The 27,222-nt window shown below is 35.4% G+C and overlaps 1 protein-coding gene across 6 annotated transcripts in view; it reads right to left on the reverse strand.

The window, feature by feature from the left end:
* Positions 1-27,222, reverse strand: part of PTBP2 (polypyrimidine tract binding protein 2) — a 66,515-nt gene that overhangs the window by 3,930 nt on the left and 35,363 nt on the right. For 4 of the 6 annotated variants that reach the window (XM_084755395.1, XM_084755394.1, XM_084755398.1 and 1 more), the window contains 4 exons: positions 24,390-24,585; positions 3,524-3,678; positions 2,063-2,096; positions 1,549-1,641 (listed from right to left, as the gene is read on the reverse strand). In XM_084755395.1, coding sequence (XP_084611521.1) covers positions 1,549-1,641; positions 2,063-2,096; positions 3,524-3,678; positions 24,390-24,585 — 478 coding nt within the window. The remainder of the gene's footprint in view (positions 1-1,548; positions 1,642-2,062; positions 2,097-3,523; positions 3,679-24,389; positions 24,586-27,222) is intronic. The other 2 variants (XM_084755397.1, XM_084755396.1) reach the window with 1 other exon arrangement.

Raw genomic sequence — 27,222 nt, forward strand, 5'->3', positions numbered from 1 at the left:
ATAGCAGAGGTAAGGGTTGCTGTCTCCAAGCTCAACAAGAAAGCCTTCCTTCCCTGTGTGTTAGCACCTTGATCTAGAAATCTATCATCCATAACTTTCAGAAAACTAATTTCTGTTGTTTCAACTTTACATCATAGTACTTTGTTTTGGCATCCAAGCAAGATCAACATACCACTTGTTTAATATTAGTCTTTATGGGGTTCAAGAGATGGCTCAGTGACTAAGAACACTGGCTGCAATTCCAGAGGATCCAGGTTCAATTCCCAGTACCCATATGGCAGCTCAAAACTATCTGTAACTACAGTTCCAGTGGATCTTGCACCGTCACACATACATAGATGCAGGCAAAATGCCAATACACATAAAATAAAATTAATAAGTAAGTGTTTATATAAATAAAAACAAAAAAGTGTTCAGAATAAATTTGGTGATCTCCATATTTCAGATAATTCTCAATATGATGATTTGATTATTTTTATAGGAAGATAAAGCCATGCTCATTTCAAACACTAATATTAAAAAAAGATATACTCAAGAATGTTTTTGTTCACTAGAACACTGTCAAATGCTACTTACATACATAGTTCTTGGACAAAAATAGTAGTGAGCTGGGGCTATAGCTCAGAAGACCTGCCTAACATATGCAACATCTCTGGATTTGATACCCGCCAACACCAAGAAAACAAGATAATAGCAACGACTCACCTCAGAAGATCTGTACACAAACTGAGAAGAAAATGACATACCAAACACCTATATTTAAGCTAGCACATTTAAGACAGGTATTCACTTTAAAACCAGAAAATCACTTTCACATTTCATCTGAGCTACCAAGTTCACAGACCATCTTGATGGTTGTAACAGCAAAAAAAATTTAATCCCATCAAAAATGGAAAAATTTAAAGTTTAAAGAATGTGAATGCAGTCAGAATAAGTAACATCATTCTTGAATCTTAATGAATTAAATTATAAGCTAAGAGCTTGGTAAAAATTATAGATAATTAAATCCTGAGTATAAAGTTGTATTCTACACTGAAGTATGTATGAAAAACAATAATATACACATAACTTGACTGAACTATATTTTATGCCTTTGGACTAACCATTGGTGAAGATTTTTCATTTTGTAAAATTTAGCATCTCTAAGGACATTTTCCTTTCCATTGCTAAGTTGAATCAACACCTATAACTGATTTTAGAAGAATACAAGGACAGTAAGGGTTTTATGACTTATATGAACAATTATTTTCTAATACAGGAAACTGTCAGGAACAAAAATCTTAATCAAAAGTCATTTCAGTTTTGGAGCAAACAACCTTTTCCATAAAGCTGTGCTTAGACGTGGTAGGAAGAAAGCAACAACACAGATTCACCATGTACAACTATAAGATTATGAATATTAACTAATGTGGTATTTTGAGCTCTGATCACTAAAAGGCCATAAATGATTTCTTACTGAACTAAAGGAGTCTGTTTTTAGTCACAGATAAATATTACTGCGTTTGAATTTAGAACTTAAATGTATAGAAACATGCAGCTGCCTCTTACCGAGCTGTGACTGGTTCCCATCTGCCATCTGTATCAGAGCACTGTCTTTTTTATTGTACAAAATCTTCACGCGCTGCACATCGCCATAAACACCTTTTTGTGGAGCCACAGAGAGGTAATCCAGAAATGGAATCAATTTTACGTGCAAGTCAGCTACAGGTTATCTTTCTGACACATCAATGAAACATTCAGACATCAACATGATCACTCACTCAATCTCACCATTTGTACAAATGAATAAAGAAGAACAAGATTTTGAACAGTGAATTTTGAAAAGAATAATTTTTGATAAACCCTCAAAGCTATGTGAATGATATTAAATTAAAAACCATGCAAAATAAATTAGCATGCATTAAAACAAACTTTGTGTCTATGGAGAGTTTTAAATAGCAAAGAAAAATAGCAAAAGATTTACTATTCAACTTTAAGCCAAAGTGCTAGCTACAAATAAGAATTAAGGTGAAACAAAAAAAATCAAATCAATAATAAAAGTATAGTGCTAACAATAACATACCGAAGAGGGTAAACAGACTTTGGGGCGTAACCATCTTTAGAAGGAGAGAAGAGCAAGCAGCGTAAGACAAGAAGAGAGAAGAGTCGAGGAAGAGCGGAGATGAACAGATCATCCATAACGAAGGGTGGTTCCCGCAGAATGGTGAGGTGGTCATGGATCATGGTTCAAGGCGGTTAATTGGGGCAAGTTGGTCCGAGGAACATTTGTTCAAGCACAGAAGCATGAACATAGGGAATGGAGACAGGGAATGAAGACAAGGACAAGGAAAATAAAGGATAAGACAGGGAAGGGAATGGGTATTTGGGAAAAGACAAGGAAAGGGAAGGTGAACACACAGGGAAAAGGATGAAATGGGGAAGGGAAACAGCAATGCAGAAGAAAAAAATAAGGAATTGGGGAACAAAAAAAAAATAAAATATAGGTCAGTACATAGGAAATGCAGGAATTTGGTCAGAAAATGGTTGGTTTATGTACTGTACAAGAAAAACTGAGCAAAATGTAGTCATCCAAGACAAATATGGGTAAAGTACATCTATATCAAAGAGTAAATTACAGCATTTCATCTCAACATAGGGAAGGAATGCATGCATAGGAATTTTAAACTTTGAACTTTAACTGCATAAGCATGGCTGGTTATGAAATGCAGGCAAAAGTCTTAAAACAAAGGCACTCCAATTCAAACACTTTAGCATGCACAACTGTGAATGATAACAGTATTAAACAACAAAATTAGGTTATGTCCATTATTAACAGAGGCCAATCCAAAGTGAGACAAATATTCTAACTAGTCATCATAAACTGATACACTTGAGGGTCCCACATTTCATACCAGCTTTTATAGCAATCAAAATAAAATATACCAGACATAAAATGTACAACTGAAGAAAATAACAGCAACTTCATTTAACAAGAAGGGAGCAGGGTAAAATTGAAATATATTTATAGAAGACAATGACTAAAAACTGCAAAGAAAAAAATTACTAAGAAAGACTGAAGAGTGCCTCGTCAAGATCTTTGGAAGAACCTTCAAAGAAAAATGTATTAGAGTAGTTCACATAAAATAAGATTTAAAAAATGCAATAACACATAAGCATGAAATGAACAAGCAAATCATTCAAAAAGGCAAAGAGCAAAACTGTTTTACAGTTACACTTGCAAAATTAGATTAAAAAAAAAAAGGAAAGAAAGAAAAGAAAAAAAAAGCCAAACTACAGTACTTCGCCATATTTTTCTTAGGAAAAATAGGTAGCTATTCTAAAATATATATATACACACATATATAGATATATGACTAGGAAACAGTACTACCTAAACAAATACGTAGATTTTATTCAGAAGCAGAAATACAAAAGATATTTTGGCTAATGAATATACATAAAAGAAAGGCAAGTGCAAAATGAAATATGAAAAACTTTCACAAATGAAATGGAGATGGAAAGCATTAAAAATTATTTCACTAACCTCTTCATTTAAATTGCTAACCAACAGGACTGTATTGCCACCAGCTGAGACTCCAGGCATACCCACTCGGCCAGCAGCAGCTGCAGCAGCTGCTGCAGCAGCATTTGGAATAGCCAAAGGACTGAGAGCTCCTGGAACAGCTGCAACAGGAAGCCCTAATTTTAAAATAAAGCATATTTTACGAAACACACACAAGTCGTTTACAAAACCAATTTAAGCACGATGGCTGTATGGCTTATGGCTGACCGTTCCAAATGGTTCCTGTAAGTTAATTTTTATGATGTTTAGAGAAATGTTTTGTTGTTGTGGAGCAATTAATTATAGAAAAATAACTGATTTCAACAGTCATTTATTATTTGAATTATGGTACATACCTGTATAATGTTAACACATTACACACATGATTGCTCCTTATCTTCCCTATGGAAAAGCTAACAAAACATGAAGAATAAATTTTCACTCCCATGATTTACAGTGAGGCAAATACAAGAAAACCTTTAAGATAGTGGTACTTGTCATCTCATTTCTGTAAGTATGTCTTCTTCAAAACCTAACTTTGAAACCATTTAGCACTTAAGAAACAAATATAGTTCAGTTCCTACAAACAAAATTATCTCCTTATATAAAAGTCAGTTTCTATAGACAAATCCTCCTAAACAATTCATGCAAATGTCCTGTAGAAAAAAAATATCAGGACAATTTGCCTTCTCAAATTCATACTCAAGTGGAATCACATCAAACTCTAAATACCTTCAGCTCTTAAAATCTTATTTACCTTTTATTTATTATTTGTTGGCAAGGACAAGTGCAGAATAAGACAGAATTTACACCCTGACCAACACTCTACTACAGGGGCACAGATCTTGTGACATACTTGCTTAGGAATGGTCCTTCACTGTGGCTTTGTAACTTCATTCTATTCTTCTCTTTGTAGCACTGCTTTGAGTCTACTGCTATTTCAGTATCAGTGAGCTTACTTCTTCTTGTCAGATTTAGATGGCTTTACAGAGGCTACTATGACCTTTCACTGGAACTAAAGAATTAGGAAAATTCCTACGCTTCTGACATGAAAAATTCACCTCTAATTTCTTCAATCAGCTTTTCTTCCTTCTCTGTGAAGTCTCTATCACTAGAAAGAAGACTCTCCATTTTAAAATTGTTCTGGGTGAGTGTATTTTGCAGGTTTTTGTCCACTTTCTTTGGTGGTTACTTTTTGTTTCAGAATGTTCTAACTTGAATAGATTTAAGAAGACTAGAATAATAAACTACCAAGTACCAAAACACATCCTCAGCAATCAAAACACAATCTTATTTTTTCTTTTGCTATTAATTCAGTTAATTTCTTCTTGTATGTGGTTATGTGTACTTGATAATATAACTGTGCACATGTAAGGCCCAATGTTCTCTGTTGCTCTTTGCCTTGGTGTTTTGAGTTAGTGTCTCTCTCAACCTGAGGTCTAGGGTGGCTGGCAAATAAGCTTCCACAGACCCCTTCACCCCTCCACACGACAGGAATACTGCCGCTCTAGGCTTTTTCACAAAGGTTCTGGGTTCCCTATGCTTGACATGACAAGTCCTTAGTCCTGACTTATTTCTTCATTTTAAATATGATACTTCTCATCACAACTCACAGGTTATTTCCACTTAACATTCTTTTTGGATAATTTAATTGTTTTGTCAGGGGACGTATATACACTTACAAACTACAGACACTCATATTCAGCTTTTTTCGTTACATTCTCTCGGTAAGTGACCTCTCCATGCTTAGTAACAAAGTAATGACACCTGAAGGAAAACACCCAACATTTTCATGCAGTTTGGCTGAATATATGAAGCATTCAACTTAGGTTGACAATACAATTATTTAATAATAGTGGAGATACCAGATGTAGTCATTATATTGTCAAATCATTTCTTTGTTTTAGTAGTTTTAATTGGCTATCTCTTGGAAGAAAAAGTAATTTAAAATGCTGTTAAAATCCATAGTCTTTATGAGAGTCAGAATTAATACTGGCAAAACTAAACAAAAACAAAGCCACAAACTGCCATACACTAAATGTCACAGAGAAAAACACTGTTCCACATTAAACCTCACATTCTCTTTATATAAAGACTTCAAAACGAGGTATTTGATGAGCTCCTTTCCACAGTAACACACAAAATCAACTTCATTTCTGGGATATTTTCAGTTCTAACAGCAAGGAGAGACTCTCGTGACTACTAACCAGAACATTTTTACTAAAGACCCAAGCATAACTCAACACACAAATAATCTCAAGAATTCCAAATCCTTCGTATTTTCTCTTTTCTCTGTACATTTGGACTCTTGAGTTACCTTCTCATGTTCATATACTAGAGTTTTCTTAAGCTTTGTACCCAGGCTAAGAAAGTCTGGAAACCTTTAATTTCATGTCTCCCTTTACACTAAAAATTGCTGAGGCAAACAAGCTTTTGCTCATCTGAATTATATCTACTATAATAAGATTAAAAACAAGAGAACATACAATTATGCACTCTATTAGCCTTAAAAGTGATGCAGAGAATAAAAACTCTCTGCATACCAGTAAGAAGAATGAAAGTCAACACAGAATGTCAGAAAATTTGATGCTGTGACCCCAAAAGTCCCTAAGAGATTCTCTAAAATCTCTGGTAACATTTGATAAACAGTACCCTTGATATGAAAAAGTACTAAGAAATTTAAAAACCAAACAATTCACCTAGAAGACAATGCTGTATTGACATTTGGAAAGGAATACCAAGGTACAGAGTTAAGATGACAGACTACTGAGATAGTTCTAAATAATTTCTTAATTCATTTTCCTGTTAAGTTCTCAAAAAAATTAATCCTACAATATAATTCAGGAGTGAGAACCAAGTTGGTGGTGCCAAACACACAAAGTATCTGATCTGCAGGACTGAGACTAGGTACCTGGCTGGGAGCTACAGACAGCAAGACCTGGAGAGCCCTAGGTGAGAGGGGTCTGCACAATGCAGAGCACAGGTGGGTCCTGCCTTGGGCCATGCAACTGGCCCATGGAGGATGGGTGCCCAGTCCCCAGAGCCTGGACCCATACTCGCCTGCGAGCTGAAACCTTGCTCTATATCATGACTCGGTGTCTGGGACTGAACTGTGGACTGTGACACACCAGAGCCTGGAGCTGCTGGCCAGGGGAAAACTCAGGAAAATGGGTGGTTCTGACCTCAGACCATCCTTCCAGTCCACAGAAAGACCCAGGGGCCAGCGCCCACCCAGACAAAGCCTAGCACAGACAGCCCAGCGAGCTGTGACTTACCTGCACTCTTTCTCTCTCCCTCTCTGACTGATCTGTGGGCTACAAAGAAACAACATCAGTGTTTGCTGGCCCAGGGGGAACTGAGAGTGTGGATCTGGGATAGACCTGACTTCAGATCATCCTACCAGTCCATGCAGAGACCAAGGGCCCATACAGAGGCTCAGATGGCCATGGACACGTTCTCCAGCTACAGCTCCATAGCCGCACTCTCGAATCGACTGATCCAAGACTGCATGGTCTGAACTGATGGGGCAGAAACCTAGCCAGCCACCCCAACAGACTGTTCTCACACACTTGGGCAGAACTGAACCCGCCTGAAGGGATTGGGGCAGAAGCCTAGCCAACCACCACCAGCAAGCAAGGGTTACAGCTCTCTAGGGTGCACTGAGCCTAGGCCCCGAAACCACAGTGCCCAAGGGCAGGGTTTTTAAAGCCAAGCCAAAGGCAGATAACTGGCTTTATCTACACTACCTTGAACTGAACCTTGGGCTGCAGAGAACCAGCAGCAGCCTCTGCTGACACAGCGGGGAGCCCAGGGTGTGGAACAAAGTCCCGTGTAGCTGAAGCCAGGTCACCTGCTTGATCCAGGGAAGGGTTCCCTGATCCCCAGAGGTGAGGGCTCTTGACCTACAGATACCCGCCAATGAACTGCTCTCAACGACAAGTGAAGGCCACCAGAAACTACCTCCCAACGTCACAGACAGCAAGATGTCTAAAGGCCAGCATAAAAACACAAACAACAAAACCAAAACAATTAAGGCATCTCCAGAACTCAGCTATCCCAAAGAAAGCAACCCTGAGAACTCAAACACAAATGAAGCACAAGAAAATGACCTCAAATCCTTAGGAATGAAGATGATAATGGAGGAAATGAATAAAATCTGTAAACAAATGCAGGAAGATGCAGCCAAACAGACTGAATACATAAAAGAGGCCTATAGAGAGGCACTGGAGGAAACTCAGGAAAATACAAACAATCAGCAAAAGGAAATCACTGAAACAGTACGAGATTAGAAGATGAAAATGGAAATGATAAAAGCACAGACAAAAGAAAGCCAGGAACAAGAGAACTTGGAGAAGAAAGCAGGAAATGCAGAGGTAAGCTTCTCTATCAGAATTCAAGAGATGGAGGACAGAATCACAGGAGTAGAAGACACAGTTGAAGAACTTGATGCAACCAGCAAAGAAAATGTTAAATCTGAAATATTCCTATCACAAAACATCCAAGAAATCAAGGACACCATGAAAAGCCGAAACCTGAGGATGATAGGAATTGAGGAAAGAGAAGACACCTGGCCCTAAGGCCCAGAAAATATTTTCAACAAAATCATAGAAGAAAATTTCCCAAATATAAACAAAGAGACGCATATAAACATAAAAGAGGCCTACAGAACATCAAGTAGAGCAGAAAAGAAAATCTTCCCATTCACATTATAATCAAAACACAAAATGTATAGAACAAAGAAAAAATATTAAAAGTGGCAAGGGGAAAAGGTCAAGTAACATATAATGGCAAATCTATTCAGAATTACACCTGACTTCTCAGCAGAGACCATAAAAGCCAGAAGGGCCTAGGCAGAGGTCCTGCAAACCCTAAGATACCACAGATGACAGGCCAGACTATTATACCCAGTGAAACTTTCAATAACCATTGATAGAGAAAACAAGGTATTTCATGTCAAAAACAAATTCAAACAGTACGAATCCACAATCTGGCCCTACAGAAGTTACCAGAAGGAAAACTCCAACCCAAAGTGACAAACCACAACCAAATTAGCACAGGAAATAGATAACTTCACTGTTGCAAAACATAACCACACACATACTCCACTGCAACCAACATGAAAATAAACAAACTCAAGAGAATTAACAGTTACTGGTCACTAATATCTCTCAACATTAATGGTCTCAATTTTCCAATAAAAAGACACAGACTAACTCAATGGATGCATAAAACAAGACCCAACATATTCTGCATTCAAGAAACACATTTCAGCCACAAGGATAGATATTACCTCAGGGTAAAAGGCTGGAAAAAGGTATTTCAAGCAAAGAAACACAAGAAGCAAGCTGGTGTAGCCATTTTAATATCGAATAAAACAGACTTTCAACCAAAATTAATAAAAAAGAGATGAGGAAGGAAACTTCATATTCATCAAAAGTAAAGTCAACCAAGATGACATCACAATTCTGAAAATCTATGCCCCTAATATAAGGGCACCCACATTTGTAAAAGAAATTACTAACAAAGCTTAAAACAAACATCGTTCCTCATACATAATAGTGGGAGACTTCAATACCCCACTTTCACCAAAGAATAACTCAATGAAACAGAAACTAACAGAAATAATGACACTAACTGATGTCATCAAACAAATGGATCTAACAGATATCTACAGAACTTTCCACCCAAACAAAAGATTATACCTTCTCAGCACCTCATGGAACCTTCTCCAAAACTGATCATATAGTAGGTCACAAAGCAAGCCTCAATATATATAAGAAGATTGAAATAATACCTTGTATCCTATCAGATCACCACGGACTAAAGCTGGACTTCAACAACAATAGAAATAACAAAAAGCCTACACACACATGGAAACTGAACAACTCTCTATTTAATGACAACTGGGTTAAGGAAGAAATAAAGAAATTAAGGACTTCTTAAAATTCAATGAAAATGAAGGAACAACATACCAAAATTTATGGGACACATTGAAAGCAGTGCTAAGAAGAAAATTCAGAGCACTAAGTGCCTTCATAAAGAAATTAGAAACATCCCATGTAAGCAACTTAATGCCACATATGGAAACCCTAGAAAAAAAAAAAGAAGCAGAAACACCCAAGAGGAAGAGATGGCTGGAAATAATCAAACTCAGGGCTGAAATCAATGAATTAGAAACAAAGGGAACATTTTAAAGAATCAACAAAACCAGGAGCCAGTTCTTTGAGAAAATCAACAAGGTAAACAAACCATTAGCCAAACTATCTAAAAGGCAGAGAGACACTATCCAAATCAACAAAATCAGAAATGAAAAGGGAGACTGATGAAATACAATCATTAGGTCCTACTTCAAAGGCTTTTATGTCACAAAATTTGAACATCTGAGGTAAATGGACAATTTTCTTGACCAATTCCACTTGCCAAAGTTGAATCAAGATCAGATAAATAAATTAAATAGTGCTATTTCTCTTACAGAAATAGAAGCAGTCATTAAAACTCTCCCAACCAAAAAAAGCCCAGGGACAGATGGTTTCAGGACAGAATTCTACCAGATCTTCAAAGAAGAGCTAATACTGATTCTCTTCAAGCTACTCTACAAAACAGAATGGATGGAACACTACCAAACTTATTCTATGAGGCCACAGTCACTTTGACACCTAAACCTCAAAAAGACCCAACAAAGAAAGAGAATTTCAGACCACTTTCTCTTATGAACATTGATGCAAAAATACTTGCAAACCGAATCCAAGAACGCATCAAAGAAATCATTCACCATGAACAGTACGCTTTATTCCAAGCATGTAGGGATGGTTTAATATACAGAAATCTATCAATGTAATCTACCATATAAGCAAACTGAAAGAAAAAAAACATATGATCATCTCCTTAGATGCAGAAAAAGCATTTGAAAAAAATCCAACTCCCAGTCATGTTTAAAGTTTTGGAGAGATCAGGGATAAAAGGCACATACCTAAACATAATAAAGGCTATATACAACAAGCCAATAGCCAACATCAAATTAAATGGAGAGATACTCAAGGAAATTCCTCTAAAACCAGAGACAGACAAGGCTGCCCACTTTCTCCATCTCTCTTCAATATAGTTCTTGAATTTCTAGCTAAAGCAGTAAAACGAAGAAAGGAGATCCAAATGGGAAAGGAGGAAGTCAAATTATCCCTATTCACAGATGATATGACAGTGTATGTAAGTGGCCCCAAAATTCCAGCAAAGAACTCCTACAGCTGATAAACACCTTCAGCAAAATGGCTGCATACAAAATTAACTCAAAAAAAAAAAAAATCAGTAGCCTTCCTGTACCCAAAGGACAATCATGCTGAGAAAGAAATTAGGGAAACTATACCTCCACAATAGCCACAAGTAATATAAAATATCTAGGAGTAACTCTAACCAAGCAAGTGAAAGACTTGTTTGAAAATAGGACTCCAAATCTCTGAAGAAGGAGATTGAAGATGACATCAGAAGATGAAAGGATCTCCCTTGTTCATGCAATGGGAGAAGTAACATAGAAAAAATAGCCATCTTACCAAAAGCAATTTACAGATTCAATGCAATTCCTATAAAAATACCTACATATTTTTTAAAGACATTGAAAGATCAATTCTCAACTTTGTATGGAAAAACAAAAAAACCCAGAATAGCTAAAACATCCTGTACAATAAGAGATTTTCCAGAGGAATCTCCATACCTATCTAAAGCTGTACTATAGAGCAACAGTAATTAAAAAAGAATGGTATTGGCACAGCAATAAGCTGGTTGACCAGTAGAATCGAATCAAAGACCCAGAAATAAATCCACACACACATATGGTCACTTCATTTTTGACAAAGAAGCCAAATCTATTCAATGGAAAAAGGGTAGCATCTTCAACAAATGGAGTTGATCGAACTGGATGTCCACATGTAGAAGAAAGCTAGTAGATCCATATTTATCAGCATGCACAAAACTCAAATCCAAGTGGATTAAAGACCTCAACATAAAACCAGAGACACTAAATCTAATAGAAGAAAAACTGGGGAAAAGACTGGAACTCATTGGCACAGGAGAAAACTTCCTGAATAGAACACCAACAGTCCAGGCTCTAAGGTCAACAATAATAAATGGGACCTCATGAGGCTGAGAAGCTTAAGGCAGAAGACACTGCCAACAGAACAAAACGACAGCCTACAGACTAGGAAAAGATCTTCACCAACCCTACATCTAACAAAGGACTAATATCCAAAATACATAAAGAGCTCAAGAAATTAAACACCACCAAATCAAATAACCCAATTAAGAAATGGGGTTCAGAACTAAACTGAACATTCTCAACAGAAGAATATCGAATGGTTGAGAAACACTTAAATGCTCAATGTCCTTAATCATCAGATAAATGCCAATCAAAACGACTCAGATTCCATCTGACACCCATCAGAATGGGTAAGATCAAAAACTCAAGTGCTAGTGAGAATGTGAAGAAAGGGGAACATTCCTTCGCTGCTGGTCAAGGTGCCAACTTGTACAACCGTTTTGGAAATCTATCTGGTACTTTCTCAGAAAACTGGGAACAGGGCTACCACTCCTTAGAATATACCCAAAAGATGCTCCACCACACAAGGACATATGCTCAATCATGTTCATAGTAGCCTTATTCGTAATAGCCAGAATCATTTAAGAGAATCATTTAAATGAACATACATGAATTGAGAATTAAAAGGTAAACGTAAATTGTTGTATACTTAAGAGACAGTTTAAATGTCTATGCTGCATTTTAATAAATATCATCACTTAATAAAAAGATAGCCAATTTTCACTCAAGAACAGTTTGGGTTCAAAACAAAAGCAATTTGTCCTCTCTTAGTAAAGAAATAAGTAATGAAAATATTACCAAATGTAAAATGTATGCTTTGAAGCCCCACTCCTGTTTATGTGCTAATTCATAATCTATTTATTATAACTACTCCTGGCTATGAGGCTACAAAGCAGGCTAGTCAAATTATGTCAAAAGATCTGCATGATTATGTCAGAAGCAACCTGCCATATGAAACTAGTGCTTAAGAGCTACAGCAAGCACTATTTCCACTTAATAACCTGTTATACTGTTCTGTTATTTCTTTTCCTGGGCTGGTAAAACACTAGAGGCACAACTTAGGCTTTTATCATACTTGAAAGCGTCTGTGGATGGACTTCAGCTTTCTTCTAAATACTCTTCTCTGAAAATTAAACTTTTTCATCAACACAGAAAGTTTTACATTTATGGACATATTTGTGGCAAAAAAAAAGCCTATGAAATGTTTTATGACACCGTATCTTATTAATGAAACTAACATATTATCTTAATCAATAAAAGTGCAACTTTTACAAAATGTCAACTCAATTTTACAAATTTAAGTAAAGGACTCTGCATACCTAAGTTTTAAAAATTATCAAGAGAAAACTAATTTTAATGATTTACAAACTCTTTAGCTAAGCACATTAATAAATTTTCCATTACCCTAACAAACTACTTGAAACTAGGTACTGAGAAAGAAGTTATTTGCCTTAAATGCAATGATATATGGAAGAAGCCCTTTTAGGTTCCCACTGGTGTCAAGGTAGAAAGAAGTCTATGTGAAAGAAAGAACACAAGGGAGATAAGTGAGAGTGGCCAGTCCCATTCTTTTCAGAAACCTTAAGAACGACTAAAACCTTCCTTTCACAGAACATCATCCAAGAACCTCCTCCTAGAGCTCACTTAGAATCTCACCATCTGTTAATAGTGCCATAGAAGGGTTGGTCAAGCCTCTAACACAAAAACCTTTGTTGGAAAAACATCTAAACAATCCCTAGCTATTGCCAGTTTTAGCCCTGACTTTCTATGAGAAACATGATAAAAATTCCTTCTATCTCACAATGGTTCTATTCAAAATGTAGATTTTCTAGGCATCAATTTTCGATCCAATCTGCTACAACCAATTACAGAATTCTAGCCTGAAAAACAAACACTTGTTACATATAAGACACTGGGTAAAAATCCTTATGTACCATTGTATTTAATTCTCACAATAGCCTTAGATAATGTGGGTTATCATTATGTTCATTGCAAATGTGTAAGCCAGACAGTGAAGCTAAGTCATAGTCAACGCAAGAGTGCTGGACTTTAACTTCATCAAACACTCCCCCTTGGGTAATGCTTTATTTATCATGCCATTTCTCCTTCCTATCACATATATCTTTTGGGTATTAATTTATTGTGGGTTTTTGTATCATATACTTTCTCCTAATGTGCTTTATATTTTTGTGGATACTCTTAGTTTTACAGTGCATACTGCATTTAAGAGCACTTCTAAAATCCCCCCCCTCCCCATGAAAGGGTTTCAGTGTGTAGCCATGGCTGTCTTTGAACTCAGAGATCTGCTAGCCTCTGCCTCCCCAAGGGCTGGGATTATAGGTGTGCACCACTGCACCCGCCTTGCTACTTCTAATTCTAGTCCTGTTCCAGCCACCACTTTTCATTTTAGGTACTGGGGATTAAAGCCAGGGCCTTCTAATGGTTGAGCAAGCACTCTACTACTGAGCTATTTCTCTAGCTTCAATCTTATTTTAGTACACAATATGAATCCAAAATTTCATTTCAACAATTTATTCTTGTTCTCTTATACTTTGAAAGCTGTCAAGTAAAATAAAGTTTTAAAGTACTAATCTCTAGCTTCTAAACTCACAATTCCCTAAATCCTTACCAAAATTTAAACTAAACGTAAAAATTCTAGATTAGAGTAGGCATCCTGGTGGTGTATGCTTTCAATCCCAGCACTTGGATGAAAGAGGCAGATGGAGATCTATGAGCTGGTGGCCACAGTGGTCTATACACTTAAGTTCTAAGTCTGCTAGGTTTATATAGTAAGACCCTGTCTTAAAACAAACAACAGAACTCTACAATAAGTTTCCTTTTGTCTAACAGAGATTTTCACATTTCATTCTTTGAAAATAACTATCATTAAGATATAATGCTTTTACACTTACTTTTCTCACACTTTTTCATGCCTCCTATCTTCAGACTCTTTGAGAGTTAAAAAAAAAAAAAAGCATCTAGTATTCCTGTTTTTATATACCCCTGAAGCCAGTTTCTTAAAACTAAATTGATTATCCTTTAATCAATTGTTCAAGCATCTGAAAGATCCTGCACAGAAAAGATTCTTAACCAACATTCTGGTTAATTGTAAGATCTTCATGAGATAGTTCCAGAGTACATTCAAGCTTATCTCTTTTGATGCTAAGAGGCTAATAATTTTAGTATAAAATTCACATTTCACAAATGACATTATTCCTAAGATCTTGCTCTATAAACTTTTGTGGCATTATACTATTCATATTTTCCCAATTATTCTAGGTTCCATTCAAAACATTTGTACCTCATAAAATTCAGCAGACTGCATATATATTTACTTATACTGTGTCCTTGGCTCATAAAATCCTCCTGTCTTCCTTCACACATTTCACTGTACTCAAAACTATGCTATGTATATTTGTTTACCTCTAATCACAACTACTCTTGTTAATCACCTCCCACTAGAATACAAAATCTGTAATATTTTAGAAGCCTCTTCATAGCAGTATTAAAAAAAAAAGAAGCTCAAAAGCCAAGACTTAAATTGAAATGTTCTATATGTATATTGTATTTTCTAGATGATGAAATAATCCTGCAGAATCTTCGCTTCAGGCTTCAGGTAGATCTCATACCTGTCACCTTGTTGTACTAATTGCACACACAGATAAAATGCGCAGCTTTAGAAAGCGTTTCTATGTTTTACACGTATCATCTGTAGCTGTCAACTTTAAAAATACATCATTTCTGTTTTGCTTTTCTGGGAGACAAGGTTTCACTGGTGGTCCAGACAGCTCTTGAACTCATGACACTCCTGCCTCAGCCTCCCACATGGAATCGTGGTGTGGGTGACTATAATGAGCTTGAAATTAGGGCCACAGTGTAATTTCATTTTAAGAAATCTTCTTCAGCCAAAAGCTAGAGTGGACCGGTATGGAATTCAGGCTACTTAGTCTTAAAAACAGCATGTCTTGAGTCCTATTCTGAGATTATAAACTTATGTCATGACAACTGTTCCCCAATTTCTTTTCTAAATGAATTAAGACTTAAATATTAAAAGTTTTAAAGTCCACCTACAGTAAAATACTTTTTTGTACTTACATGTTTAATTATTTATTATTTTGTACAGGCTAATTAAGCAAGAAGAAACCAAATCATTTCCTCAGCCCATCTTTGTGCAAATATCATACTCACACAAACACGAGACGCATTAAGACTGCTGCTGGAACAACATCACATAGGATCTTATATTAAGGTGCTAAGTAACTAGAGTCTTTATAAAATAATGTTTAAAAGGTATGGAATTACACAAGCCAGTAAAGTTATCCAATAATATCAAGTATTATGTTCTGTACATTAACTCTATACACTATACTCTGATACAGTGGCAGCACAGCAGTGTTTTATAATGTTTCACGATACAATGTTACCAGACAGTAGCACTTATTACCTACATTATACTCTTATGGGAACATCCTCTCCAGATGAATCCATCTCTGACTCAAACACTTAGTAAATGGTTGTATTTCAAATGCTTTTGCCACAACACATGACAGGAAGAACTTTAAACAGAGGTGGAATCTTAAGGTTTTTGTTTGTTTTGTTTTCTTTAAGCTGACATTTTTCTAGTTACTGTGCAAGGAAGAGAAACTGTCCTCAAAAGTATCTCTCTAGGAATGTTAACAGTGGAGTCAAATTTTAACAGGAACTAAATAATGAAGGACAGGAAGAGAATGCTGCTAATCCTTGTATCTAGAGCCAGGTGTCTACAATTCTCTTTGCTGGCACTTCTTTTTACAATGGTAGTTAAATCCACCATTGTCTAAATTAATTGAAAGGAACGTTACTGACTCACAAAATTAAGAAGCAACATTTCCACCTTTCTAAGCATTTGTTCTACTAATGGTTCAGTAGAAACCACTATGGAGGACACTGAAATGCTGAAAAAATATATATATATATATATATATAAAATAATATCTTTAAAAAATGGCATTCTTGTTTTCCTAACACAAATGAAAGCACAGGTACTACCACATATTTTGGAAACAATAAGGACATCTCTATTACTTCCTGCTATAAGGCTCATTTGCAGGTTTTCCTAGTAGTATGGTTATAAAATACATAATATAACATATATAAATACATTGTCTCATAAAAGCTGTGTAAATTTTTCTGCATATGTTATAGAATCACAAAAAGGGGAACCCTTTGTCAAATGTTAATTTCACGAAATGCTTTTTAAAAAGCAGAAGAAAAGCACTAAAAACACACAAAATAATTTTGAAAAGAAAATGACAAAATTATGAAAACATTTTTATATTAATATTTAATATAGAACTAGAATAATCAAAGCAGTATGGTAGTACCATCATTCTTCATATAAAAATTAACTGAAAATAGATAATGAAATGAACTAAAACTAAAATTGCTAGAAAAGAGAACATCTTCACAATCTAGCACCACAGATCACTGAGAGGCCAGTAAATTAAACCTCATTGATACTACCTGTACCCTGTATCAATTTATAAGTCTGACAAGAATTAATACTTGTAGACATTCATTCATAAGTTAACACAACTAAATACAAGCAAATGTTGAGTCTAGTAACTGTTAGCAGAATAACTGAGGAATTTATTGCTCTACAAAGACCTCAGGATAGGCTGAGTAATTACAGCAAATGCCTAAAAAGGAGCTAGGCTGTGGGTTTACCCTCCAACAGTGCCTCCAACTCCAAAAGTAAGTTAAAGATAAGACCAGAATTGCTTTGCACACACACTCTTATTACAGGTAAAGGGCTAGCTAAGCTAAGGGACGAGGGAATCTAAGTTTTTGCTAACTAATGAAAAAGTCGTTCATGAAGGGAGGACAATCTTTACAACTCTTCCAATGAAAGACAGTAAGCAGCAGGCACTAGTGAACACTAAACAAACACATTAGGAGAAAAATAGAATGAAGGTTCCATGTTACCATATTAAATCACAATCAATCTCTAGCCTGAGTCAGTAAACGTGAAGGAACCAGCTGTCACAGGTCTTCTTCAGACATACAGTAGATCGAGATGCAGTGAATACAGGAACAGACTATGATACTAGAGGGAACACTCAGAGTAATGTAAAAAAACTAGCAGCTTTCCAAAAACTTAATTTAAGGCTTCTTTATCAGATCAATGAAACTGAAGTTGGGACAGAGGAGGGGACTATCACAGCATGAAAATAAATTATGCAGATAGATAACAACATCCAACACCAAGCATATCTCTCAGGATCCTGCTCTGCACAAAGCTATCCTTAAAAACAAAACCAGAAAAACAAAAAACTTGGAACCTCAGCAGAAGAGGTGGTAAGAGTTTAAGAGTTAGAGGAGAAGAAGGATACCAAGGAAACAAGGCCCTCTAAATCAATAGGATCAACGCGCATAGACTGAGGCAGCATGCACAGGGCCTGCGCTCATCTCACTGTAAGCGGACACATTTCCCATTGGGTACCCAGAAGCAATGTCCCACTGGCAGTCTCCTGCAAATGAAAATTAGTTTTTCGAAGGGAGTCTCCCTGAGGAAACAAACTACTCTTAAGGGTGGGCTGCATGCTCAGCAGCAGATGGCCAACAGAAAATGAACTCTACAGAACCTCTAAAGGTTCCTTGTCTCGTAGGTCTTTTCTTTCTTTTAAATTTTATTTTTTTAACTTACTCTTTCTTCTATTACACTACATGTCACTACATTGTTTGGTTTGCAGTTTTTGTTTTAATTTGTATGAAGTTCCTGAGTGTATGAAGGAGCTGGTTTCTATGTCTATATCTGTTCCTTTTGCCTGCCTTTTCTTGGGCTCTTTTCCTTCTGTTGGTTTCATTCTATGCTGATATGTTAGTTTTTGTTTTACGTTTTATTTTTTTATCCTTTAGAAGCCTGTTTGTTTTCTATTGAGACAAAAATGTAGTGTATCAGGATTGGGAGTTGGTGGGAAGGAATTGTGAAAAGTAGAGGGAGGGGAAACTATAATTAGGATGTTATCTGATGGGGGAATTATATTCAATAAAATAAAATTTAAAAAAAGAAGAAAAGAGGGAAAATGAAAATCTGCTGCCTGGTTTGGTGAGTGACATAGGCACAGAATCCCAGAATGCAAGAGGTTAAAGAACAAAACATTTAGAATTTGAGGGCAGTGTGTTCTACATTAGAGATTTCCAAGGCCAGACTGCAGCTGGACCACACAGTCAGACTCTTGTTTCTACTGAATTAATCAGACAATTCTTAATGTAGTAGATAGGTGATATTAAGGTAAAAAAAAAAAAATCTGGGAACACTGTAGTGATACTTGAGATGTGATATATAATATCAATGTTGATTTAAAACACAGTAGGAAAAGAACCCAAAAAAACCCATGGTAATCACTACTGATGTTATTACAGATATGTGGGAATCATTCTAAGACATACAATGATCGAAATATAAATGCAGATTGTAAAATATTACAATGTGAATGACCCATTCAAAAGCAACAAAAGCAAAAGTTTTTGAATTTTGAAATAATCTTGGTAATTTTAGGATTAAGCATGAAAGGGAGAAACAGTAAACCCAGCTTAATAATAAAGTAATATTTTATTATCGAAATTGCTCCAAGTAAATATGACACGAATATAAAATATTAAAATACTGTGCAATGGCTAATTAAACCCCAAAAATATGGTGTGTAAAAAAATTCCAATAGCAGTTGATTCTTAACTCTTGTTCATTAAAATATTTTGGGATATTAAAAAATATATGAATGCTGTGGACCCATTCCCATTGATTTTCAGTGGTGCTTTCAATAGCCAACACATTTAGAAAGCACCATTACACAAAGAGTACAAATTCATGAAAAATATTACATCTCATAATCATCAACAGTTCAGCCTCTGCTAATACTGTTATTTAAGAATAGGTGTTATTTTATTCAAGCTCTATTCTTTTGATGAATTAGTTGCTTTCATATTTTTAAGTGGCAACATGGTAATGAAAAATTACTTCTAGCAATTTTTTAAAGCTACCCACCTCTAAATACATTAACATTTACCTTGACAGATCATAATGTCTCAAATTATAATCAATAATTTTTGACCACCTTGTTCTTTGAAATAGAGCATGTGAATGAATACACTGCCAAGCTTGTTATTATGCATGAAGCTGTTACAATTCTAAGTAACTACAAAGTACTGCATCTCTCATTTCTGAAAAACAAAACTATTTTCCAAAACATTGTGATGCCTAGTAAAAGAAGTGGGGAAACCACTTCTTCTAAGTGATAGTTTAAAAATAATTATTGTTTAAAATAAAATATTTTTTAAAAAAGTAATGACATTCATTGAAGCAGCTAAATATAAAAAGCAAAGTGAACCCCCATATATGACATAATATTTAACTATATATAATCTTTTAAGCAAAGGAGTACTGAAGCAATTATTTCAGTAGTTCTGTTTAAGAAAGACTGACCAAGAAGGGAATCTCACCACTATTACTTTGGTTGTAGTCTGAAGTCACCAAGATAAAATATCCTTAGAGGCAACAGGGGCAGTGGCACAAGCTTGTAATCCTAACACTCTGGGAGGCAGGGGTAGGTGCATCTTTGTTAGAGGCCAGCCTGGTCAACAGAGAGTTCCATGACAGCCAAGGCTACACAGAGAAACCCGGTCTCAAAAACAACAACAATCCCCTCAAAAAAATCCTTAGAGGCAGAAAATAAAGAAGACCGTTATCGTTTCAAAAAGTGTTAACATCAATAATAGAACATTGAATGTCTCTGTAAAGTGTTTGGAAGCATCTTTTCAGAAACAGCACTGATGTATAATTTTAGCATCCTAAGACCACCATTAAGACCCTGTCTCAATTTTTTAAAGGCTTAAAATTTATTTTAAAAAGATGGTGAGAATGGTTATTAAAAATACTTTTCTAAAAGGAACAGTTCTAAAACAAGTTGAAGACTCAGCTCATATCCTAAATAAACATAAGTCTCTAGTAAGTACTTAGTTAAGAACTACCTATCACCATCCAAAAGACTCCAGACAACTGAAAACTATGAATAACTATTGAAAAACTACAAAATAGTTTAAAATTAATGATACATTCCTGCAGCAAATTAATATGCTTTGAAATAAAGAAATGATGCCAGGTATAACGGAACAACCAGGTAATTTCAGCATTACTAAAGTTACAGCAGAAAATTCAAGAGTGCAGGGCCAATCAGGGTAGGAAGCAACTTCCCAACTACTCTGGGCTACACAGTGGCATTGTGTGGGAAAGATTAAGCTTTGTCACAGGTGGAAGCAGTCTTGGCGGGCTTTACCCTTGGGGCACACCATGAATACCTTGTGAGAGACTGTTTGGAGCCTTCCTGGGCTTGGAATTCAGGAAGCCTACCTGGGAACCCCACCGTGGCTATTGTTTTCCTAATTGACCCTCAAAGGGAGAAGGAGACCGCCCTTTGCATGTGACTGGGAAGGTGGTGAGAAGACAAAACAACAGGTTGAGGCGAGGAGAGCGGGGAGGGAGAGCAAACGGACCGGACCAGCTCGCGGGACAGAGACACCTAAAGACCCGTCCCATGGAACGGATACCGGAAGGTTCACTCTTCTGTCCCTTTAACCTTTTCTTCCTTCTTGTGTATGCTAGTTGGGTTGTACAATAAAGTTTAATTGTTAATAAACAGAGCCAACAGCATTGTCTCAACTAAGAAAGCCATGCTGACGGCAAAAATAGCCTTCTCCACCATTTATGTTGTTTCAAATGAATACATAGCTTTCAGGAACAAATTTGTAAAACTATCAATAATGTTTTTATTCAATAGTTCCAGGAATATAATCTTAGAAAATAAGACAAAAATTTTTAATGAAAATAGACTTTAACGTTTATTTTCAAAGATTCAATGTACTGTAACAGCAAAAAGCAAACAAAAAAGTCCAAAATAACCAATGAAGATATAAGTACGTCTATTATAAGTTATTAAAATTATAATTTCTATTCAAAAGTTGCAAGTTAAGTGGCAATTACAGTAAAACACAAAAGATAAAAATGATTTTAATTTTGTACCAAAAATGTACTTAAGAGAAGGCAGGTAGACCAAAGTATATGAGTGTTCTCTCTTGTGAATACCATAACTTACAGAATCTATTATTGGAGTTTTTAAAGTTAAACTCACCTACTTTTAAAACCACTTGAGGACTGTTAAAGTAAAAATTTCACTAACAAATGTAGAACAATTAAAGCAAGTAAAAGATGACAGAATTTAAGAAAGCAAGTTTAATTCCTCACATTTAACCTGAATTCACCAATTAGGCTAGCTAATAAGCTCTAGGGATCCTCCATCTCTGCCTACTGGTTTCTCTCCTCTCCTCCCTGGGGTTAAAATGGCTACTACTGTGCAGGCTTCCAAAGGTACTTGAGATTCAAACTTAATATCTCATGCCAACAATGCAAACACTTCATCAACTGAGCCATCTCTGGTTCCATTTTATGAAACATTTATTATTTATAATTCTTACCCTAAACTCTTCAAATCACAATAAAAAGTATGCTACATTCCCTAGAAAATTCCAAATGACTTCAAAATATGCCTCCTCTCTATAGGATCCAAATACACACCCAGATTCTTAGAATTCTATCATGCTATGAACAATGTTTTAACAGCACTCTTTTTTTTTGGTATTTTACTCTTAATATTTTTTTTTTTTAAAGAAGTGGTACATGATTTTTTTTTAAAACTTTCTTAGAGACTTTACAATCTTGATGCTACTACCTTTTTATTTGGCTATTTTAAGGTTTCATTTATGTACCTATAAAGTCTTTCTTTAGAAGAATGCCTAAGACCCAGAAGCTACCAAGGTCTTTTTTTCTTCTTTTGTACAAGTTCTGTCAAGTAAAGAGTTAAAAGTAAAAGTTGTCTATCATTTATTACAGTCTCAATCTTGACAGTGTCGTTAAAGAGTGTAAACCACAATTAAATAAGGCTTCAAACCAGAGGCACACTGCAGTAAGACCTAACGCATCTCTACTTATTATTTTCAGTCACAATAAACAGCAGTGGTTTGTGCTAAAGACACCAAACGGTCAATTCTGATTGTTGTCATTAGAATTAACTGCAACTAATGAGTCTTCAACATTAGACTCTTTCATGTACATACCAATCATTTTATTTTACAAGTGGATGTAATTGTTACATATGCAAAATAAGTACTTTCGACTCTGTTTTTTGGGTTTTTTTTTAAATTTACTATTATGCATACCATGCTCTGCCTACGTGTACACATGCAGGCCAGAAGAGGGCACCAGATCTCATTACAGATGGTTGTGAGCCACCTTGTGGTTGCTGGGAATTGAACTCAGGACCTTTGGGAAAGCAGACAGTGCTCTTAACCTCTGAGCCATCTCTCCAGCCCCTCGACTCGGTTCTTCAAACAGGATTTCTCTGTATAGCTTTGGCTTTCCTGAATTTGCTTTGTAGACCAGGCTAGCCTCGAACTTGCAGCAATCCTTCTGCCTCTGCCTCTGCCTCCTGAGTGCTGGGATTAGAGGCGTGTGTGTGTGTGTGTGTGTGTGTGTGTGTGTGTGTGTGTGTGTGTGTGTGTGTGTGTGTGTTTTCCGACTGTTTTTTAAAAGGATGGACATAAACTAAAATTTGGAGAGTTACTTTCTCTTTATCAACCTTCAATGTTGGATTCTCTGGATAGTAATCCCTTGAGAGTATTACTTGGGGATAGAAACGGCTCAGTGGTCAAGAGTACTTGTTGCTCTCGCAGAGGATATGGGTTTAGTTCCCAGAACTCAGATTGGTGGCAACAACTGTCTATAAACTTCTGTTCCAGAAAATCCCTTTCACAGGCATTATGCACATGTGGTATACAAACATACATGCAGGAAAAACATAAATAAAATGAAGATAGTATTATAAATAACAAAATGAAAACTCCCAAACACAACAAATTCAAAACCACTGAATTTTGACATTATAAATGAGTTTGCTTATTTTAACTTACAGTTTTCCCCAATCTTGAGTCCATCAACTCCCTTTTGCTTATTTTTACACTGTATTTTACGTTAGTAACACAAATCCATCATAGGATAAGGTAAAAAATAAACGACAAAGTCCAAAGAAAAAGCAATGCACATTTTATAGAAAAATCCTCATTAATAATTTCTCAAGATTTACGGGACAGTATACTTTTAAAAATCCCATAAACCCAGGGAGGCAGAGGCAGGCAAAGCTCTGACTTTGAGGCAAGACTGGTCTACAAAGCAATCTAGGACAGCCAATGTTTCAGAGAAACCCTGTCTCAAAATCCAAAAACAAACAAACAAAAACATTCTATGTAGCCACACTCTTATTTTTATCTTAGTTAACACTTTATTTCTGCATACTGCTAAAGCAATCAAATTAACCCTAACAAGTAGGCAAAAAGGCCTTAGGCTTAGATAGGACAACAAATCTGAAGCATACGTATTTTAATAAACAACATTCTTTTTCATTCCAGTTTCTCTTTTGTTTTAGGAGGGTTGCATAAGAAAAAAGTGAAGTTATGAAAAAGTGGGTAAAATGAGTATACTTTTAATTATACCTAGAAAGTTAACGGCTTTCTTGTAATACAATTTATATAACCTACTGTCAAAAACAAAACTCATAAAATATGAGCATAATTTCTTAAGGTTTAAAATATAAGACTAATTATACTTACAGTAGTTTACCAGGCACTTTCCCACTGAACACTGGAAGAAAGGGGTACAGACAGTAAAAATCATACCTAAAAGGGATGTCTCCTTGGCAAATGCTGCAGCAATAGCTGGGTCTAATGCAGGCTGGCCATCTCCGGATGGAAGATCAGGTCGGGTATAATCCCTACTTTTATCATTGTTGTATTTTACATTCAAATTCACAAGTTTGGAAAAATCAATCCTTAGGGTACAGCAAGCATTATAAATATTTTGACCATCTAGGGCCTGTGAAAGTGAATAAAATATTATCAGCCATCTTAAATTTGAAAATTAGTAAAAACAGAATAGGATTAAAATTCACAGACTAAGCCATAATACTTTTGTTCTAAATGTGTTAGTTCTACCATTCACTGCCTTCATTAAACAGAAAATGCTACTTAACTCTAAATAACAATCATTTTTTCATCAATGCTAGTACTTTTTAATAAAATAAAAATCTCTTTTAACAGTTTTTAAAAAACTGGTAATAGTCACACATCTAGTCAGCCCTTGTAGCTATTTACTCATTTGAACAACACACTATATACACATTTTATTCAGATAACACTATGCAGTTGCCTCATACCAAGTAAATGCAGCCCCAAGATATAATAACAATTCCTGAAATGAATCAAAAACATCTTCCTTAGGATGAACTCTCTGACCCGAGTCAGAATACCTTGATGAAATTAGAAAGGGCAATGCTGTTCTAGCTTTTCTGGAATACAAAGTGCCTTCTAGAGTTAAAAGCCTAGACTTAAGTACATCACTGTTAGACCACTGTTTTACTCTGATTATCAGTGCAGTAATACATGAAGTAGAAATGATAAGGGCCACCACACTTCCTTACAGGTTACTATGGGAACTGAATAAAGGCTCATACATGTGAAAGTTTATCATGAATTATTATTAACTATATTATTATTATGCGGCTGCTATATATAGTCATGTCTAGTCCAACAAGGTATAATAAAAAAATCTATAAATGAAACATAGTGTAGAAGAGTAAAAATGTCTTGTTAATGGAAAAAGATAACTTTTATAGTTGCTTAAGTATATAAAGTTTGGAATTCATTCAAACATCAAAATATTCTTACTCTCTGAAAAAGTAATATTTCCCCCTCATTATACAGAAATTTTACAAATATTTCCTGAGTTGAAAAGCAGCAAAAAATTCACGGAGGTTCACAGGGATGGTGAAAACTAACTTAAAGGAATTTCATATACATTATGACTTAAATTACATTTGAATGAAGCAAATAACCACAATAAAGAATCTATACCACATAAAAGTGGACATCAAATATATCAACTTTCAACAACTTAATGAAAAATAATTCAATATCTTCCTGCAGAGACATACAACACACTAACAGCTATTCATTTACAGTACGTAAAGGTATTCCTGACAAAAGGATGACAGAATTTGTGATTTCTATGCAATCTAAGTCGCATTGTGAATATCAATATTGCAAATGTCTATCAATTGATGAGTACCAAAATTTTACTCAAAGTATTTGATATTTAAATATTCAGAGAGAAAAATTTATCTTACAGCTGGCTTGACTCCTCATCCCTAGGTTATTGCCAACAGTACTGACAAAAAAATTACTAAATCTACAATAGGTTTTTTTTTTCGTTTTTTGGTTTTTTTTTTTTAACAATAAGACTTTTGAAAGTATTGTTTTAATACAATATCAGAGTAGAATAACAAATTACCCACAATCAATGTACTGATTATTACAATATCCTCTAGAGACCTTTGATAGTTTCAACTTTAACTTTTAGAAAATATCTGTATACACAGACTGGAGAGAGCTGGAGAGAAAAAAAGGGGGGCAAGAATCATATTATAATTGTGTGGAACAAAGTAGAGGAAAACAGGAATCCAGACATTTTTCAAAAGTTGCATGAAATAAGGTACTTATAAGGGAGAAAGAAAATCCATGTTAAAAACAATATGCAAGCTTCATTTCAAGGTATATTGACAATCCCAAGAAAGAATAGTGATACACAAACCAGTCCTGAGGTGGGTGCAGCCACCAGGAATGCAGAGATCTGGCTGGAGCAAAGATTACTGGCAGCTAAAGTTCAAGACAGTGTGTAACAAGCAAAGACTTCTCAAATGTTTCTGCTTTTAATTAAAGTTTATATACTAAGTAAAAATAATCGGAAAAAATGTCTCAGTAAATTAAATTTATAGGTACAACACAAGCATCAAAATGAAGGAAAATGTTAGAATATACAATTATAATAGCACAGTGAAATATGCAGATATGTTTTGGTGAAAGACTGTTGAGCATAAGAGAAGATGCTTTAGGGAGACTCTTTAAGTTCCAAGTTCTCTGAATATCTTACTGTCTGGTTGTTAGTGAGAAAAAAGTTACTAACACCAAGAATATAAAATTGCACTTTTAACAGTAATTAAGTAGTTAAAACCAACTATTTGCAACATGAAACTTCACATTAGTAAATAATGTAGAATTCTTTTAAAACTCTGGTCCATTATGAATTCCTATGAACATGGAATGCATAATGTAAAAATTAAAAGGTAGTTTAAAGCAAGTTCAAGCAAACTGTCCACAAAGTGCCATGACAATAGTTCTCTGAAAACATCTGCATAAACTCAGGAGTAAGGACTGAAGGACATGATCTAAGAGCTACAGCCATCTCAGTTTTTACTGTTGCTTTCTTAATAAAAGCGAAAATGTAACCCTCAAGTACACTGAAACAAAATGACAACATGAAAAAGATTCTAAACCACACAGCATAATTACCTAGGTTTTACAAGGAAGACATACTATTCATGGGTTTTCAATAACAAAAACAAAAAGACATTTGTTATTATAACTTGGCTAAAAAAAAAAACCCTTTAAAACTGGG

The sequence above is a fragment of the Acomys minous genome, assembly GCF_964271855.1.
Source record: "Acomys minous genome assembly, chromosome: 14".
Classification (NCBI taxonomy): Eukaryota; Metazoa; Chordata; class Mammalia; order Rodentia; family Muridae; genus Acomys; species Acomys minous.